This window comes from Hevea brasiliensis, chromosome 17, assembly GCF_030052815.1.
Source record: "Hevea brasiliensis isolate MT/VB/25A 57/8 chromosome 17, ASM3005281v1, whole genome shotgun sequence".
NCBI lineage: Eukaryota > Viridiplantae > Streptophyta > Magnoliopsida > Malpighiales > Euphorbiaceae > Hevea > Hevea brasiliensis.
Window position 1 is genome coordinate 11,858,678 of NC_079509.1, and position 19,691 is coordinate 11,878,368.

Here is a 19,691-nt window from a genome sequence, read left to right on the forward strand (position 1 = left end):
CTAGTTTATAACAGAACATGAAAGCAGAAAGTAATTCATGGAGAAAAGGAGATGAGAAGAAGAAAAGTCGGAAGAGCGTAAACAAACCATGCCAAGTGCTTTATAGATTAACGACATTCTCCCCCATGGAAACAAACCATGTTCAGATAATATGATAAGGGAGATCTTGAGTGGAATATATATCAATAACAAAACAAGCCAACCCTTTAAACTGGGAAAAAAAATGGATCTACTGTAGAAATGCTCCACAAGAATCTCGTGAAACCCCACCATTGGAAAAATCCTTACCAGCATTCATACTATTGGATCTAAAAACAAAAGACTGGAGACGCTGTCTTGCACTGGCTGCAGCAGCAATGGACTCTTCATCTTGCTTTTCCTTTGCAGCAGCAACAGCAACAATGTAAGCTTGTCTTGCTTCTTCCATTTTTTGCATCTCCATGTCATCAAAATTATCCTGTATAAATGTGATTTAGTAGCGAAAAATTGTACCAAGAAGTGTAAGTAAATTAATGAAGCCATTGAAGCAAACAAGCTTTCTCAATAAGTTACATGTCTTATTATCATGTGGACGATAAAATAATAAATAAATAAATATATAAAAAGAACTTCCATATTCTTTAATAAGATCCCTTTTACTTGGTTATAACAAACCATGAACTAAAAATTCAAGCCACAGCAGTTCTTTTCCTAGGCAATAACAGCTGGTAACAAAACCATAGTATGGTGATGCCAAGCACAAAGAGTGGAAAGTGAATAATATATGTGAACTGATGTTTTGATTGTTGCTTGCCTTCTCCCACTATTATCCATATGACAAGTATTAAAAAATGAAGGGGGAAAAAAGCTGGGAAAAAAGAAAGTAAATGGCCAAAGCAAAAACAGATTAAACATGCACAAAATGGGGTTATGTGCTTACAATATCAGGAAGATAATCTAAATAACGTGGTCTGACATCATAATCTTCAGAATATGTTGCGGAATTATTATTTGTCAAGCCTTCAAATAACGCCATGAATGATGAAATGTCTCCTTGGAGAGAATCTAGATCTTCCTGGAGCTTCTCTGCTTTCCTATTGGAAGTCATTGCTTCCCACTGTATCTTTTCCAGGGCAGCTTGCTTGTCCGCAAGCTTGATCTGCTCAAAATTACAGCAGTTAGCCTGTTACTAACAAAATGAAATGACTTCCAACAAGACGGTTTGTTAGGGGAGGGGGGTATAGAAAGAGAGTTCATTTTAGGCATATGGCTTTATTTCCACCATTCTAGGATGACATAACTCGGTCAAGATCTGAATGATATAAATAATTTCAAGGATTCAATATTCTCCATGCATGGAATGTAATGAAAAGAAAAGGCCATATTTTAGAAAACTATAATATATTATATTTTAAAAGAAAAAAATGAACATTTATTTTTAGTTGCATAACATTACAAGGTTCTTAAGTTCAAACCGGTGTTCCACCTAGTTCTGCTTAAAACAAAAATTGATCTCAAAGTTATGCATCATAAACTTGAGCCACATAAACTATCCAAGTTTTGCATTCACACCCATGGAGTTAAATCTGCAAGATCTCAAAATTGACTACAATCACTAGTATTAGAGTGCAATCACATCATATAATATCATCAAATCTACAATTATTGTTATGTGTCATTACAGTTTATTAATAAGCAAGAAATATTATTCATGGTAACAAATGACCATAGGTTTATCATGCTTATAAATGAGACCAGCAAAGGGATAGATATTATGTACCTTTGCATCAGAAAGTTGTAGTTGAGTAGACTTAATTAAGGAATCCTTCTCTGCAGCCTGGTGTTTCAGTTCATCAAGTTGTGTATGAACAACATTCACCTGGTTCTTTGAAATTTCAGCAGATTTCAGAAGTTCATCTTTCTCCAATAATTTCCTTTGCAGATCCTCAACTTGTTCCCTCAATGCGACTAGCTCTTCTATGTCCTTTTCTGTAGCCAAAGCCCTCGAGGAAAAGATTGAGAAGCTATCAACATCTTGATTATTACCTGCATTCTTACCTTGGTCCTTGTCTCCATGTTCCTTTTTCTTTTTTGCTGGTATAGATTGAGTTGTATACCTCTCTTTTGGATCATTTATCTTCAATAATAAAAAGGGCAAGATCAGTATCTGTTGGAACATTGACATCCATATATAGCAAATAAAATTGCCTCAAGAAAAAGATCACCAATTACATAAATAGAACGCTGATGACCAAGTAATCATCAAAACAACAATTTAGAAAAGAAAAATTGAGCATTCAGTTTATGTAACTATCTTTAATATAAGGTTTTAGGATATGACATGGTCAATTTCTACAAACTACAAAAAGTTTGCTTTGTTTGCTGTTGAAATATATGCATCAAGGCATAAATAAAAACAGTATTCAAGGCCTAATCAAGTTATTGCTAGCACTGGCATAATGCAAAGCACACAAAACAAAAATATAAAAGTTCAGAAAAATACTTGTGGTTTATCACTTTGACACTAAGGGATGGAAAAATCCTTTTCACCATTTTAGTACCATGAGGCTTCATCTTTTGTCACTTTAATACCATTTTAACTAAGATTACTGTTATTATTATATTCAAATAATATTCTTATAGCATAAAATAACTAGTTATGTGAAATCAAATGCTTTATTAATGGTACCTGTAGTATGTCTGGAAAAATATAATATTATCTTTATATGTTTTCACCATAATAAAATTGTCTCAATTTTTTTATTTTTTTTATTTGTTATTTTTTATTTTATTTTTTGTGGAGGAAGGGGGGGGAGGTCACTTTATAAGACTTGGGCACCACACATGTGTGGTTTTATGATACTAGCCCAAAAAAGGTAGTAAAGTGATAATGAATGACCTTGTGATACTAAAACAGCAATAGAAAATTTTCCTCAAATACCAAAGAACTAAAACAAAGGGTACTTTTTTTTTTCCAAACAATACAGCTGTCTTAGTAAATTTAGTCAAAATGTCAGCATTAAGGTCAAATACAAAATGTAGAAGGGCTCATGTTATGGCCTTATTAGCTTGGATAACTACATAACATCATTAATTTTTTTTTTCTCAATAAAAGACAAGGAATCAGTAACTGGCTCAACTAAAGTCGTGTGCATGCATAAGCACTTCTCATATTGTGAAAACAAACAGTCGGCACTAGCTCAAGTGCAGAAAAAGTGTGCAGGATTGTGCAAATCCCAAGTTCGAACAATATAACTACTCCACACTTGATTCTGTTTTCCGTTTCTTTTAGGCCATTACTCTAGCCCTTTCATCTGCTTGTCATTCCTAGCTTAGGCAACCTTTCCCCATATTTAATGTGCCCAAGTCATATACAAAGCTGATAATTCAGGGTCAAGATGTATGAAATGAATTCAAATCATTATAGTGGTAAATCTAATAGCAAAATTTTGACCGTTTTTCTTCCTTGATAGATTTCCTCAAGACAACCAATGAAGGGAAAAGTAACATATTTGGAAACCATCCAAATGCAAATGCCTTGTGAAGAGAATCTTGACAGAGTTAGTAAGGTTTTAAAGTCTAAGTAAAAGCCATACGTTGTGAAGAGAAACCTAAATGATAAAATGTGATGCAAAGCTGTTTATGGTTATGTCTATTACACAACCCTTAACACAACTGCATTTGAACAAACTGTTTAACGTCTCATCATTTCCTATGGAAGATAAATAAAGGAAAAAGTTTTTGCAGAAGTTGTCACAGCTGCTGAATAACTACTTAAAGCAATCTTCTTTTTCTCTTTTGATAGAGAATGATTTTTAGCAATATCATATTGCAATGCACCAAGTCTATTGTGCATAGTGGGAGACATATATGAAAACAAAATGGTAAATTAACAGTAGGATGTAATTAAATATAATCAAAATAAAAATTCAATAGAAAAACAACTAAAAATTTATTTCTTTACATTACATTAGGCTTCATTATTTTCCACCAAAAATGCACTTAATTCATCGTATATATTGAGTTACATTAATATTACTGTACTAGAAATTAACAAGAAAACTTAAGCTTACACCTTGCCCCGCTAAAATCTCCCACTTCAAATGCCAAGACGAGGGATTAATAATAAGAAAAACAAACAAATTGCAACATTCAAAACGCAAATGCCATAAAATATAAGTGAAGAACGAAGAGTTAAAATTGGAAATCAAACCTTTTTATATAAAGATTCTCTGGAAGGCGTCTTCGTGTAGATCATCGAACCTCGCCGTGTAAATGAACTGTTGGCTTTCCGATGCTACACAATACTCAAAGCAATACAGCAGGTCACTTGCCTTATAAGCTTAGCTCTAAAACCTAAATTCTCGTCTCTTCATAAAAAATGAACTGAGGTTTTTGTTTTTTTATGCTTAAATAGATAAAGTGCACTAGAGAGGGAGAGAGAAATTACGATGAGGGACTCGACGAGAGGGACCATCTCAACGAGATTGTCGTAGAGGACGCGATCGACATTGCCGGCTGCTCCAGTGGTGGAAGCAGAGGTGGAAGTGAGGGCGGAGAGTTGGGACTGAACTCGTCGGAGAGTCGGGGAAGAGTTGTCGTCGCCGGAGAGCCATGATTTGGGGTCCCCAAACTTGGAATTTTCTTGCAAATCTACGAAATGCTGAGGATCATACATCGTTTCGGAATTTGATTCTTTAACTATCTATGACTATGAGTAGATTAAACGAGTGCAAAGTGCTCGTGTACGTGATAGAGAGAGATAGACTTGCAGAGGAACGCTTGACTGAAATTTGAAATTCGTCTTCTTTTTAGGACATGGATCCCCTGAGTAGATCGCAAGATAAATTTAGAATTACAAAAATGCCCCTTCATTTTTCAATTAAAATATTCTATCAAAATTAGATTTTTTTTTTTTAAATATCAAAATTAGATTATTGAAAATAAAAAAAGTATAATAATTTATGGTATATTGGAATGAAATAAAAGAAATAATTTATTGCAATTTACATGTTAATTTATTTAATAATATATCATAAATAAAACTAAAAAAATTTATCATAAATAATTAATAAAAAATCATTTCATAATATAAAATAAAATTATATATTTGAGAGCATTAAATAATTCATGTATCACCCCAAATTCCATAATGCAACTAATATAATATATAAAAAATATCTATTTAAAAATAAAAAACACAACAATGTACTGCTTCCCTCATTTTGACTAAATTATTATTTTTGTCTTCCAATTAAGGAAAGGTAATAAAATGAGTAAGAAATTGAATAATAATTATTATTTTTAGTAAGTAATAAAATGAGTAAGAAATTGAATAATAATTGTTATTTTTAGTAAATATAAATATAAAATTAAAAATTAATACTACTTAATTTTATAAAAATTATATATAATTGTAGATAAAATAATTTAAAAATAAACAAATAAAAGTGAAATGAACTAATGCATAATGTTAGAAGGTTGATTAGAACCTTCCAATGGCAAGTCGGTAGATGTGATAAGTACAAAAGAAAAAAGTCGTGTTTAAATAGAACTGCAGCGGCTTTATGGGGTGTGATTGGAAGTCTCAGTCTGCAATACTGATGGAAGGTAGACGTACATCTCATAACCAAAACCATGTACAATGTTGTACTTTTCTATTTTTGATGAAAGGGCACAAGGGGATTTGCAGTAGCCAGCAAGAAGCTTAAGGGTAAGTGAAGGGCTCTAAGGGCTTTTGGGAAGTGGACCATTGTGGTTCAATCAATGGTGGAAGGGTGGGTGGTTTGGAAGGAAATAAGGGTCAAGATGCATTTGATACAGATCAGCTGGTAACTGTTTTTGACAAAAATGGACATCCTAGTCCAATTATGGTTGGCCCCTGGAAGACAGGTTGACATGTTCAACCATTGAATTTGTGAGTTTATTTTGACATTTGATGATTTAAGTATAACAATTTAACAACTACCAAACTAGTTTTATATATGCACAATTCCCTTTTTCTGGATTAGGGGGTTTTTTATTGCTCATATGCGTCATCCCCCCAGACGTGCAGTTTTTTGATGGGAACAAGAAACCTTGCTTCTTTCTTTCTTGTGAATGCCAATTGGTTCTTGCTTTCCAATCTTTTTCAACTCCTTAATTTCTTGATTTGGTGAATGCAGGAGATGCCATATCTTTCAATTTGAGGAAAAAGGATACTTGATATGACTGATTTCTGCAAACAAACAAACAATGTGAGTTTTCTGGTCTCATCTCTTTTCTTTTTTTTTTTTTCTTTTTTCCTTCTTTTTCTTATTTTCATGCTTTAAACTCATTGAATTAAAATGGGTTTGAAAGCCTGCTCCTCAGAAATGCAAGAAACTTGCTGGATTACCAGGCTCCACATTAACAATCCATTAATTCTTTGTTCAGGTGTGAATGCAAATCGTCTCCTGAAGCATCAAGATTGCCAATGTCCTCAAATGTACAAGTTCTTGAAGTGAACCTCGAAAAGAATGAGATATTCAAGATTGATTCATGAGGAGGGAAATTGCGCATCATAAAAAATGTTCCAGTTTATAAGAGAATTGAACATGATTTATGCCGATGAAAAGCCAGGTATGACTTTCTCTGCATCACATAAACTCTTCAAGCTTAAGATCCGATCTAAATTAGATTACATAGGCACCGAGATAAAAGAATGATGACAATGTTTGAATATCACTCACAGGCATTGAGTCCATTGGCGGGCGTTTGAACTTGAATGATTTCCCTGTTTACAAGTCTTTCGAATTCATTGATAACTCTAAGGAGCTGAAAGGATTCATTCAGAATAACAGTATTAAATTAAAAACTAACAGAAAGAAGGGGCATGGAGTGCTCAGGAATCGAAATGGATCTGATGGTTTCAGGTCTTCGGACGATTCATCAAATGGAACACGATATGCTATGAGTTCCTCCAGTGAATCAGAAGGAAGCAAAGGAAGGAAGAAGGTTTATTTAAAAAGAGATCTGCAGGACTATGACAGTCCAGAGATGGTTGCCTTCTTGGATGATAGCAGTTATGACCTGTTCAAGGATATTTTGACAGACAAGGAATCACTTTGCCAGGATGAAGTTTTGACAGAAAATTATGAATTGGGCCATTATAACTTCTCTTCCATACTTAACTCTGACTCAGAAAGTAGCGACTCAACCAAAGAAACTCTGGAAAGGTTGTCATGCATTGCAAATGAATTGAAATTCATAGCAGAAGATGACTGCAAAAATGAGCGACATAATTCCAAAAGGTTCCTGACGGAAGAAGAAGAAAAAGAAGAAGATGATGATGATGATTTCAATGAACGGGATGATGTTTTGATTGATCATCATGCTAAAACGATTGTACACGCAATTCACCTATCCGAAGAGGTAAAAGATGACGACTGCAAAAATGAGCAACATGGTTACAGAAGGTTGATAATGGAAGATGAAGAAGATTTAGAAGGAAGACCTGTGATTTCAATTGATAATTCTGTTGAAAAGATTGCACGAGCAATTCAGTTAATCAAAGGGGTAAGAAGTCTCAAGCTTTCTCATTGGACATATGGATTAAAAAAAAATCTGATTTGGAAATTATTTGCAAATAGCACTTATTAATAGTTAGGAAAAGTTTCTTCATATTCAATTGCCAAGGCGTTTGGTTTCAGCTTTCAGAAATTGCTGCTTAGGGAATTTTTAATACTACTTCCTAGGTCTTCTTCTTATTAGATGTAGTATTAAAAAATTGGCACGTTTGATATGACAACTACATATAAGATTAAAACTTGAACCTCAATTACCACCAAAAAAAAAAAAAAAACTTCTGCCATGACCTGTTGCTAGAATCATTAGTATATAATGTGGGGTATCTGTATACGGAATATTAAATTACAGGAGTGGCTATAGCTGGTGCCTGATGATTCAGGAAATTATTGGGATGACTTTCATGCCAATTAATTCATCTCTCTATCATGAAATTTCATTTTGTTGCTGACACAGAACAAATACACCAGAAGTTGATCATTGACAGATGCTTGGCCTGTGTCACATTTTCTATCAAATTCCTGTTTCTGATTAATTTAGAAATTATAGGTTCAAAGGGAGGGGGAAGGAGCATTGTCCAAACCTTTGTTATCTTCCATAACTGCAGCAGAGTGTAGCTGCCCAACAAGCGATGCCGGCATCCAAAGTGAGACATCCATGCAAGGTGCAGCAGAAATTTGTGAACAGGTTCTTGAAACTGAAAGTATGTCCTCAGGCCCCGAAAGCCTAAGAATTTCAAGTGACGGAGAATCTTTAGGCAGTTCCAATGACGCTGATCGTCCCTCAGGCCGGATAGAACACTCAGGGGGTAGCATCTCTCTTCCTTCAAGCAACAGCACTGCCAGCGCACATTCTTTTGCTTTCCCCATGTATTTCCTAAACCTGTTTACCTATAGTTAATTTATTACTCTCTATGCCTAAGCTTCTTGAGCAGATTGTTTAGAGTTCTGCTTTTATGTGTTCAGATTGGCCACAGAATGGCCTGCGAGCCCTGTAAGAATTAAAGGAACTGGTGAAATACGATGGCCGGCAAGTACTGATCCCCGGAGACAACTGCATAGGCCCCGACGTTGGAAAGCGCTTCTTTGCTGTAAATTCGTAAAATGAGTTAGAATTTTTCCCTCTTATTTTGAGCGTTGGAGTTGTTAAGTATAATGCAAAGAAGTCAGGTTCTCTTTTCCATTTTCCATGCATTATCTTTCTCAGCATCGTAGCAGAGATGAGTCTTTCATAGCAGCTTAAGCTTGATTTCTCCTGATGGAAACTAAGATGTTCCCCTTGCTTGGCTTAATTATATATAATTGATGCAATCTTACTCTGGGAAATTATTGCCTACACTGAGCTCATAATGAACTTAAAAAATAAGATGAGTATTTAATTAGATGTCTAATCTTATTGCAAAACAAGCTAATTTGCAGTAGAAATTTGTTACGAAATACGTGCCGAGCATTAGGCACCAATGGCGTGACGAAATGAATTTATAGTGGTCACTGGCACTTGGGCAAGGTTCCACACATTAATATCATGGCCATCAGATTCAAACCAGGCCTGTATAGCTCAAAAAGACGTGAGCCAACACTACATTGCCATTGCAGCCCATAGCTGTGGAATTTTCCCCCAACAACTTCCAATCATAAGTGAAATTTCATTAAATTTTACGGAATTTATTTTACAAATTAAATTAATTTGAAATTCATTTATTCGAAACATAGCTTCTACAAGGTAAATCAAAGGTTTCGCTCATGTAAGAAAACATTTCCTAGCATGCTATGCAGTGAATATATAGAACATTAGTGGTCACCTTAGTGTGTGACCAATTCCTAACGAGTCTGTCCTGGAGTCAAAAAAAACGTTGGTGGAAGCAGAAAGGCCCCATTTGAGGAAGTGCACCAATTGGAGTTGCAGGCATCAAAATCAGAGCCAAAATTCGAGGGACAATTGCTTATGTTGACGTCCATTTGCCAAACTCTGAAATCAGAGAACATTATTATCCATCCAGTCATCATCCATGGCAGTGGCTGCCTTGGATCAATTCTTCTCATTTGGGTGGTCTTTTCAGGCAAGCAGAATGTGATAGGCCACTGCCTTCCTCAACAGGTCACATCTCATCTAGGCCATGGCTGCTTCATGCTTGGACCATTGCACGACTAGCAATATCACTTCGAGTGTCGAGAAGTCAATTATTCACCAAATTGGAGAGTGGTAAGCAAATATTATAGCAAACATTTTGATGTACGCTGATTTTGTTGATTTTTGGTTAATGCAATCAATAATCATCTGACTTGTTTTCCCAAGACGTGTTCGGGTAAAATATAGGATAAGTCCAACCCAAAACCAAAGGTGGAGAGAGACTGTGAGAGATTTCTGAATTCTAATAATCAGCAAGATTTGGGGGGAAGATATCTACTAATCATAGCATAAGCAAAGCAAATCACACACCGTCCATATCGCTCACGGGACCACTTGAAATTTTTGTATCAAATTTTCAGTTTTCACCCATTGAAATGGACCACTTCTCCCCACCTACTACTTCAACCCCACCCTAACCCACAGCAGAATGGCGAGCGGCACAATGCAGCACAGCCGTACACGTACTACGTATCCCACTAATTCTCAAACCCATAATTATGCATGGTCACCAGTCGGATCAAAACTGACGATTCAGATTTAGAGGGGAGGGAATCAAAACAGGATCAAGATGGTCGATTTTAACAGTTTCAATTGTAATAGTTCAGCGAATCAACGAATTGATTCTGGTCTGATTCAACCAAACTAGTCAGAATTCATTTAAATTTTAGGAAATTTAATTCAATTCATGTTTTTACACCGTTAAAAGAATGGAAAAAAACTAAAATAAAAACTATCACCAAATTTGAAATTAATAGAAATATATTAATCAATTTCATCAGAAATTCAATGCGATTCTGAATTTTTTTTTTCTGGCATTGCATGATCATTTAGTATTTTTTTTTATCTTGTCGTCAAATGTTCGATCCCTATAGTTGAAATACCATGAAGGCTAATGGTCGAATAAGCTCTACAATAAAATTCATACATATCCACAGTATTTCTTACTTTTTGTGTAATTTTCATCATATCTACCTATATTCTTTCACATAAATAATATTTTTAATAAAAATTATATATTTTCTAAATTTACCTAAAGATTTTTATTTAAAAAAAAAAGATGTGAAGGAATTTCTTTTAAAACAATGACAAAAAGATTTTTTAAGCTTATTTTTAGAGTTAAATAAATATTTATCAATTTCGTTGATCTATTTAAGCATATGACAATTATTATTAGAGTTAAATGAGCATTTATTAATTTAGTTGATCCATTTTGATCATTGACAATTACTATTATAGTTAGAACATTTAAAATTTGGATAAAAGAGACCTAATCTCTATCACGTGACTTGTACGTGATGGACTTAATTGACACCCATTTTGTCACATAACTTAAGAATTAAATTCTCTACTACCCCCTCTCAACGACTTAATTCTATCAATGCAGAAAAAGAGCTTTAGTTACTGCATGACATAGTGGTACTAGACATGACTCATGTTTAATAGATCACACACAACATCAAAATGGGGCTCGTAAAAGCAAATTTTCGATTCATAAGAGCTTATTTGACTCTAAGAGTAACTATTAAGAGTTTAAATGTAACAACTCAAATTTAAATAAAATAAAAAGAAAATGTTATGTTATTAATATTATAGGATTTATTTGAATTGATTTTAAAATAAAGGAAGATAATTAGAATAGATAAATTAAAAATTAAAAACTTTTTAGGAATGAATATGAACAACATGTCTGTCCAGGTTCATTCCCAGAAATTCAAAAAAGAAAAAAAATTAACAGCAGCCCCTCCTCCCCCTCGCCCGCACCCCCCCCCCCCCAAAAAAACTCTCTCTCTCTCTCTCTCTCGTCACTCTCCCTCCCACTCCCTTTTTCTTCCAATCGGCGAGCCTCCAGCCACCATGGCCAGCCGCGCGAGAGGTCCCCCCACCTTGGACGTTGCCGGTGCACCACCAGACGCGGCTGCAAGAGTGGGAGAAGAGAGAGAATGCGCGCGCAGGTGGTCCAACTTCCAGGCGCAATTCCGGCTTCATCCGATGTCCGATCGAGGCGATTCAAGTGGCGTTGAAAAACTTATTCTGAGAGCTTTATTTTAATACCAATTTTGCAGTAAAATAGAGGTCGAATGAGTGAGATATGGAGGAGAGAAGTTTCGAGTTTTTTAAGCTTTTTGGTCAGATCTACGATGATTCGACTGTTGGATCGATAATCCGAGACCACCTATGGATTAAGAAAAAGGAGAGGAACATCATGGTATGATCAGATCCGGCAGATATCACCGGCGACCGGTGGTCGGCCACCGTGCATGGTGATTCCGGCGGTGGCTCCGGAGAGCTTTGGGGATGATTCAACTTTAGAGGTTTTCTTATAAATTTTTGAAATTTTTGAGACACAGATAAGTTTCGAGTAAGATTATTTTCATTATTTCTCAGACTGTGGAGCATAAATGCAGTGTTTCTTAAACAGAAAAAAAATTAGAGAAAAAAATTCTAAGAAAAATATATGATAAAATTAAAATTATTTGGAAATATTCTATGGTGATTGTTGAATTTTTGAGTAATTGTAGAATATTTTTGAAAAATATAGATGGATTTTAGTTAAATTTTTAGCATATGGGCATATAAGATTATCTGAGATTATGATATTAAAATTTTATATGATTGGTTGAAGCTTGAGAATAGAGGTTTAAATATGTGAATATTGAATTGGGTTAAATTAAGAATATGTTAGCTATTGGAAACTTATGGAATTGAGTAATATTCTTAAATAAAATATTCATTGGTGATTAGAAAATTACAATTCCTTTTGCGATAGCTTTATAACTTTATTAAAGACCGCAAGACAAAATTTTAGAATTTTTAGAGCTTGTTTGAGTGGATTTTTACAAAATATTAATTATAAGAACTAAAAGCTAATTTTTTAAGTTTATGACTATTATCTAATTTGGAGGGCCCAGGAGGAGCCATATAATGTTGATGAGATGTGATTGTGGAAATTGAGAATTTAGAAGTATTATTTGAATCTTTTTGCAGGTTGGGTAGGTCCTAAGTGTAGGGAAAACTCTGCCGAATTTTCGATATAAATTAGGATTGCCTCTTTGGATTTATTTTTATTTGAATTAGCACTAATAAATTCACAATAAAATTATGTAAGTGATCAGGGTCAACCATCTTCCTTCACCTAACCTCTACAGTCGTCTCTGGTGTATTGTGAGTAAAATATTAATTTTAATTATAATTTCAATATTATTATATATTCAAGTATGCCCATGCATCCCTTATAAATATGTATCTATGTAGTTAACACTAGGCACGTTTTATATTGCATTCATAATTGATGAAGTGTCATGGATGTTGTTTGTAGTAATTTGGAGCAGTGTGAGTGCATTGGTGTGCATGTGGTATGGTATTGGATATGGACAGGACAGGTAGACATGGCTTGAGAGACACTCGCTGGGACCCGGTCCTTTATGTATAAGTTAGGGTAGAAACGGCTTAAGAGACACTCGCTGGGACCTCGCATTTGGTTTATTAAGCAAAAGTCCGGCTTAAGAGATACTCGCTGGTAGAGGTTAGATTAAGAGAGCTGTATAGGGGATCAGCTCTCATATATGTACTGTTTGAACAGTGTTGGGTGGGTGAGTGCTCCAAATTGCCTTTTTGCTGTTATGATGTGATTCGTATGAAAACTATGAAGGTGTTGCATTCCACTCTTTAGGATGCATTAGCTTTAGATAGCTATAGAAATTGTGATTAAAATTGGTATTTTACTCTCTGAGTTGAACACTGTAACACCCTAGGCAAATCCCACATCGGCAAAACATGGGAGAGATGCTGGGTTTATAAGTTGGTGGTTCGTAACCCCTAGTGACGCGTTTTAAAACCGTGAGGGCTTCGGCTCAGAGCGGACAATATCACTAGTGGGTCGGGCCATTACATTTGTGGTATCAGAACCGCTCCGTGTGCAACCTTGAACGATGGTGGGGCAAACCTCAGCGAGGGCGCTGAGTCCCATAAGGGGGGTGGATTGTAACACCCTAGGCAAATCTCACATCGGCAAAACACAGGAGAGATGCTGGGTTTATAAGTTGGTGGTTCGTAACCCCTAGTAACGCTTTTTAAAATCGTGAGGGCTTCGGCCCAGAGCGGACAATATTACTAGTGAGCCGGGCCATTACATTTGTCAAATGTACACCCCCCTTATGGGACTCAGCGCCCTCGCTGAGGTTTGCCCCACCATCGTTCAAGGTTGCATGCGGAGCGGCTCTGATACCATAAATGTAATGGCCCGGCCCACTAGTGATATTGTCCGCTCTGGGCCGAAGCCTTCACAGTCTTAAAACGCTTCACTATGGGTTACGAACCACCAACTTATAAACCCAACATCTCTTCCGTGTTTTGCCGATGTGGGATTTGCCTAGGGTGTTATAAACACTCACTCCTATTCACCTATTTTTTCCAAACTATAGGAGGAGTTCTTTTACAGAGTAACCTGCTTTCTTCCTTGCAAGTTTAACATCGGTTATTTAATTATTTTATTATTTTTCTAAATTTGAAATCTAGAACTCCGCATGTGTTAATAGTAGTATGGACCTTGTTAAAAATCGTATTAATTTAAATTCTTGAGATTAATAAATGAAGATTTATATGGTATTTAAACAATTTATAAGCGATGGTATCAAGGTTGAGCGAGGCTCCCCTAACTTCAGTTTTTTATGGTTATCGGATTAGGTTAACCCGAATAAAAATATTTTATTTTATTTAATTTTATTTACATGTTGGGCCTAAGTTTTTGGGCCTTGATTATAAATTGAGAACAGTAAGGCTTACTACGGGTCTCGGGGGCTTTATGCCAGTCCAGGTCCTAGTGCCGGTCCGGCCCATAGGTTAGGTCGTGACAAAGTTGGTATTAGAGCTTAGGCTTTAGATTCATGGGAAATAATGTAATTGGGAGTGTAAAAAGGAGTCTTGTTAAGAGGTCACATGCGGAGTATAGGATTTTATTTTGTCTTTTTCTGTAATTCTTTATTTCTAGATTCTACGTTATATCTCGGGAAATATAGGCGTGCCTCAGTTAGTGTCTTGATTTTCGTGGAGTACATGGAAATATGAAATAGAGTTAGCAGGCATATTGAGATCTGCCATGGAAATATGTTCTCCAAGAAACACTATATTTCCATTAGTATGGGTCCAAGTGTTGTGCCTATCTGGTGCTAGGCACGAGTACATAAAGGTGAGTTTTGATAGTATAATGGCACTAGATAAGGGTGAGGATACCATTGCTGGCAGTCGTCAGTGGATGACTCAGTCAGAGTAAGTTTATGATAATAGTAGATTCGAGAGAGATAAGAGATTAGAAGACCTAGTCTATCAGGACGTATCATAGTAACTATACAATATTCTCGATGTCTGCTCTGTAAGCTGCAGATTACAGTACCGACATGAGATTATTGTGTAGAGTTGCGTGCATCCCTGTGGTGCTTCATAATGAGAGTGTTTGTGGATGACCTCTATTTTGATACAGTTATGCCAGAACAGAGTTCTATATCTGCAGAGGAGTTGGGAACTCCTGGTTAGGGGTCTAGAGTAAGAATATTGAAAGGTCACAGTTGGGTGATAATTAGAGTCAGTGACTCAGTTACCTTAGCATGAGCTAGAGTTACATAAAGAGTTGCCATCAAACCAGAGGTTGCAAATTAATTGCAAAGTAAAGGTGACATCTATAGAGTGAGACCATTTGATCTTCGGTATGGAATTTTGGATGGTTTTTGCAGTACGACAGACATTTTGCTTAAAGCTTAGTGAGAATAGTATACCTTGTGTGTATCAGCAAAGTGTAAAGTACAACCCTACTATCTAGAGAAGGTCAAAACTATGAATTGATGATTTACAGAGCTATATATGATATGATATGATAAGAGAGTCATTAATTTGACATGGTTTTGGCAATGTGGTAAATGTAGTACCTTTGTTGCAGTAAGTTAGGTTATAGTCCTATCTTTTCAAAAGAGATAGAAGGTTATTACTGATAATGGTGACTTATGGAATAGTGTCCCAGATGGGACTGTTGCGTGAGATAGAGAGTTGTTAACTCATGTGTTCTGGAAAGGGTACAAGTTCCATATAGGAATTATAAGATGTAAGATCAAGATGTATGTAAGCCTTTAAATTAAATGACTAGTTTGGATGCTTAGTATTTTAAGTTCCAGCTAATTAAATGGATATGAAAAATTAGAGTTGCTATAGATCCCCTCTATAAGGTAATAGGGGGTAGTATGTAGCCCAAAAGGGTAAGAACAGAGATCACGCAAGAGAAGTATGACTACTATTCTCTAAGTTCATCCTTAACTCCTTAATGCTTAAGACAAAAGTATACTCCAAATAAAGTAAAAGAAAAAGGACAAAAGTTAGCATCGATAAATCATAGAATATATATATATATATATATATATATATATATATATATATATATATATATATATATATATATATATATAGATGGAGTGCGGTTCAAATGCAGTAGGAGAGATAGCCTGAATGCCAGTAGAAGTTTAGCTAGGGTAGTTAAAGGATCAATTCTGAGTAACATTGAGGTATAGATGACATGGTAGGGATAGTGTATAGGTATAAGTTTCTGACATGACAATCATGTTCAAAAAGAAAATAGAGCTAAAGAATGGGAGAGTGAAAGTTCGGATTTGGGTAAGATAAAAAGAGTTGGCTAAAGAATAAACTGAAAAAACAAATTAGGATAAGATTAGGAAGAATAGAGCCAAGATATCGAGGAGGTGAATGTGGTTCTAGGAAGGGTAAACGAGATAAACCAAAAAAAAAAAAGTAAGGATAGAGAGCGTAGAAAAGGATGGCATTAGGAAGAACATTGTCAAGTTATGGAACTCAGAAGTACAGGACTTAGAGCAGGTCATAATTGATATAGTGTTAGGAGCCTGAACCTAGAGCTTAGAGTTACAGGATCTAGATTAGACCTTATCTATTTTCTACCCCCAAGGTAGGATAATGGGGCAATGATATAAGAACCCTTTTGATTATTAACAGTATAATAGAAATTAGGTGAGGTGTGCGACCGAAGTAGGCAGTAGCTGTTGAGCATGCTGTGGTAACTTAAATTGTATTGACAGATAAAGAAGCAAGATCAGTAAGAGTAAGCTGGATAAAAGTCAACATAAGGGATTTAAATATGCAAGATGAGGGATAATGTCACAGAGGCTTGATGTTAAAATTTAGAATGGTGAGACCTAGAGTCTAAAAATTGGAGTTAGACAAATATTTTTCAGTGTGATCGATAGGATACTTATGTAAAAAAAAAAAGAGTAATAATAAATAAATAATAGTATGATAATGTATAGCAGAACACTAGTAAAGGTCAGAATAGGACAAGATAGGTATAGGTGTAATTATAAGATATTGAGAAGTACATGGATTAGAGGAGTGATTGTTGGTAAGATTGGAGTAAATCTGAAAGAATCTGTGAGTGCTTTTATCTTCTAAAATATAACCAAGTATAAGGCGTATTGGATAAAAAATTATAAGTATGGAAGATAAATAGAGAGTAAAAAGGAAATAGTAAATTCTAAGATGATATGTGAGGGAAGACAACAGTATAACAAATGGTAGATACAACTGATATCTTGTAATAAATCACAATAATTACAAAGAAATAATAAAACTAAAAAGGGAGACTAAGGGGTATGAGTTAAATCTTGTTTATCAAACAATGGTATACCATAAATGGTGGGAGAACATTTCTCCTCCTTTCCAAATTAGCTCGTGTTTCGATTCTAGGAGATTATGTTAAGAAGAGAGATCGTGTTAATGTGACCCAATTAATTGAAAATTTAATGGGCGTTAGTATATATCCAATCTTCTGAGGCGAAAATGATGATAATGGTGTACCTAATGTTAAGTATGGAAGAATGATCAGAGAGGTGATAGGAGTTAAATCGAGCTAGTTATCAGGGCTTACAACTCTTTTGAACTATAAGCTGGAGGAAGTGCTATTTGCTAATGAGTTACAGTGAATGAAATTGTTGCTAATGGGAAAAGTTGAGGCTGAAGTTTGGAAAGCTATGGGCAGTATATGTAATTATATTAAGGAGAATGAATACGTGAAATATCTTGTTCAGAATTAAGGCATGAAACATATTTCTCACAGCCATGTTAGTTCATATGGAACTTATAATTTCTGGGGCTCCTATGCATCCAGGATGAGCAATTTCCTACTAAAGCTGGTAGGGAATGATAATGTTCTGATAGTTAAGTTGGGAAAGGGGATACAAAAAGAATTTTCTATGGTTAATTACAAGTGTTACATAATATGAAGAATGTGTTGTTAGAAGTCAATCGTAAGGTTAGAATTCTCGAAGTAATGGAACTAGTAATCAAGATAAGAATAAGAAATAAAAAGAAAGTTAAAGTTGATGATGGGATGAACATCCTTGAAGGAAAAGGTGTAAGGGTGAGACAGGACTAAGATTAAGGAATAAGTACAGCAAGTTGAAAAGATATCAACAATAGCAGAAATAGGAAAAGGAAGTGGATAAAATCCAAAGGAAAGGAAGAAAGCTCGATAGAGCTAGTTATAATGATGAGGATAAGAAGGAATAGGTATGCTAAGAACCCACTAAGAGATGTTTAAAACAAGTTATGGTGAGGTAATAGATTCAAGGAGTAGTGGAACCTCAACCTATGTGTCAATGTGTCAGGAAGTACATCACATAATAAGAAGCTTTAGGAAGAAGTCAAGATATTCCCATTCTAGAGGAGAAGTGAGAAATGATAAAGTCACATGGACTGGGTTGTCAGGGAATATAAACACTTTTGTCATATAAGAGAAAAGACCCAGTTTACTTTCCAATATTGATAAATGGCACACTTGGCCCTTGAAGGGAACTTTACCTAACTAGTTATATAAGATGGATAGAGATTGGTTTAAGTACCTTAGTAATGACACAAATAGATTGGAAATTTGAAGTATCATGAAAATAAGAAGATGCATAGGTGCTAACCGTTAAGGTCAAAGGACAAGTAAAGATTTAGAATAAGATGCCTATGATAGGTGCTACAGGAAACATCTTATAGAACATTATAGGATAAGGAACATAAGTCATGTCCTTGGGAAGCAGAAGGTTGAGGGGTAAGCGCCAAGGTTGATTGAAGTTGAGAGACATCAAGTCAAGTACAGAGAGGTATAGTGAATACTTGAGATGTCAGAAAAATGGTCAATGAATAGTTAAGAGATAAGAGCATCTCTAGTAAAAGATGATGACAGTTAGGGCACTATGGTAAAAATCAGAGAGCAGAGGAATGCGATCTATACTGCACGAAGAGTTTGGAGAATAGAGCGTTTTAACCATCTTTTCTTAGCTGGAGGAGTAAATGCTCGCACTTATCCCAATAACCCTCTTTCCTTATCCCTTGTTTATTTGAAAATTCGAGGACGAATTTTTCTTAAAGGTAGAAGAATGTAACAACCCAAATTTAAATAAAATAAAAAGAAAATATTATGTTATTAATATTATAGGATTTATTTGAATTGATTTTAAAATAAAGGAAGATAATTAGAATAGATAAATTAAAAATTAAATTAAAAATTTTTCAGGAATGAATCTGGACAACATGTTTGTCTAAGTTCATTCCCAGAAATTCACACCCCCCCCCCAAAAAAAAAAACTCTCTCTCTCTCTCTCGTCACTCTCCCTGCCCCTCCCTTTTTCTTCCAATTGGCGAGCCTTCAGCCACCATGGCAGGTCGGTGAGAGGTCCCCCCACATTGGACATCGCTGGTGCACCACCAGCTAGCCTGCAGCACCACCAGACGCTGCAGCAATAGAGGGAGAAGAGAGAGAAATGCGAGCGCAGGTGGTCCAACTTTCAGGCGCAATTCCGGCTTCATTCGACGTCCGATCGAGGCGATTCAAGTGGCGTTGGAAAACTTATTCTGAGAGCTTTCTTTTGATACAAATTTTGCAGTAAAATGGAGGTCGAATGAGTGAGATATGGAGGAGAGAAGTTTCGAGTTTTTCAAGCTTTTTGGTCAGATCTAGGACGATTCGACGGTTGGATCGA

The 19,691-nt window shown here is 35.5% G+C and overlaps 2 protein-coding genes across 2 annotated transcripts; one reads left to right on the plus strand and one right to left on the minus strand.

Annotated features, from left to right (window-relative positions):
- Nucleotides 1–78: 78 nt before the first annotated feature.
- LOC110641170 (protein MICROTUBULE BINDING PROTEIN 2C) lies at nt 79–4,786 on the minus strand. Its single transcript, XM_021792799.2, has 5 exons — nt 4,430–4,786; nt 4,193–4,276; nt 1,760–2,116; nt 920–1,138; nt 79–457 (listed from the first exon to the last, which is right to left on the minus strand). Exons 1-5 carry the CDS (start codon nt 4,655–4,657, stop codon nt 230–232), a joined length of 1,116 nt encoding a protein of 371 aa, XP_021648491.2. The 5' UTR covers nt 4,658–4,786; the 3' UTR covers nt 79–229.
- A 1,155-nt stretch (nt 4,787–5,941) lies between these two features.
- LOC110641157 (uncharacterized) lies at nt 5,942–8,706 on the plus strand. The gene is made up of 5 exons (XM_021792779.2): nt 5,942–6,215; nt 6,394–6,579; nt 6,692–7,515; nt 8,074–8,393; nt 8,490–8,706. Exons 2-5 carry the CDS (start codon nt 6,528–6,530, stop codon nt 8,629–8,631), a joined length of 1,338 nt encoding a protein of 445 aa, XP_021648471.2. The 5' UTR covers nt 5,942–6,215; nt 6,394–6,527; the 3' UTR covers nt 8,632–8,706.
- The last annotated feature ends 10,985 nt before the right edge of the window (nt 8,707–19,691 follow it).

What these genes read in the sequence shown, in the direction of transcription:
- LOC110641170 (XM_021792799.2), bottom strand. Translation starts at nt 4,657, where the DNA reads ATGTATGATCCTCAGCATTTCGTAGATTTGCAAGAAAATTCCAAGTTT. An exon ending in GAGAATCTTTATATAAAAAG is followed by an intron (nt 2,117 to 4,192) that starts GTTTGATTTCCA and finishes TTATTATTGAAG; the next exon opens with ATAAATGATCCAAAAGAGAG. An exon ending in TAGATTATCTTCCTGATATT is followed by an intron (nt 458 to 919) that starts GTAAGCACATAA and finishes ACATTTATACAG; the next exon opens with GATAATTTTGATGACATGGA.
- LOC110641157 (XM_021792779.2), top strand. Translation starts at nt 6,528, where the DNA reads ATGTTCCAGTTTATAAGAGAATTGAACATGATTTATGCCGATGAAAAG. An exon ending in TTATGCCGATGAAAAGCCAG is followed by an intron (nt 6,580 to 6,691) that starts GTATGACTTTCT and finishes TATCACTCACAG; the next exon opens with GCATTGAGTCCATTGGCGGG. An exon ending in CATTCTTTTGCTTTCCCCAT is followed by an intron (nt 8,394 to 8,489) that starts GTATTTCCTAAA and finishes TTATGTGTTCAG; the next exon opens with ATTGGCCACAGAATGGCCTG.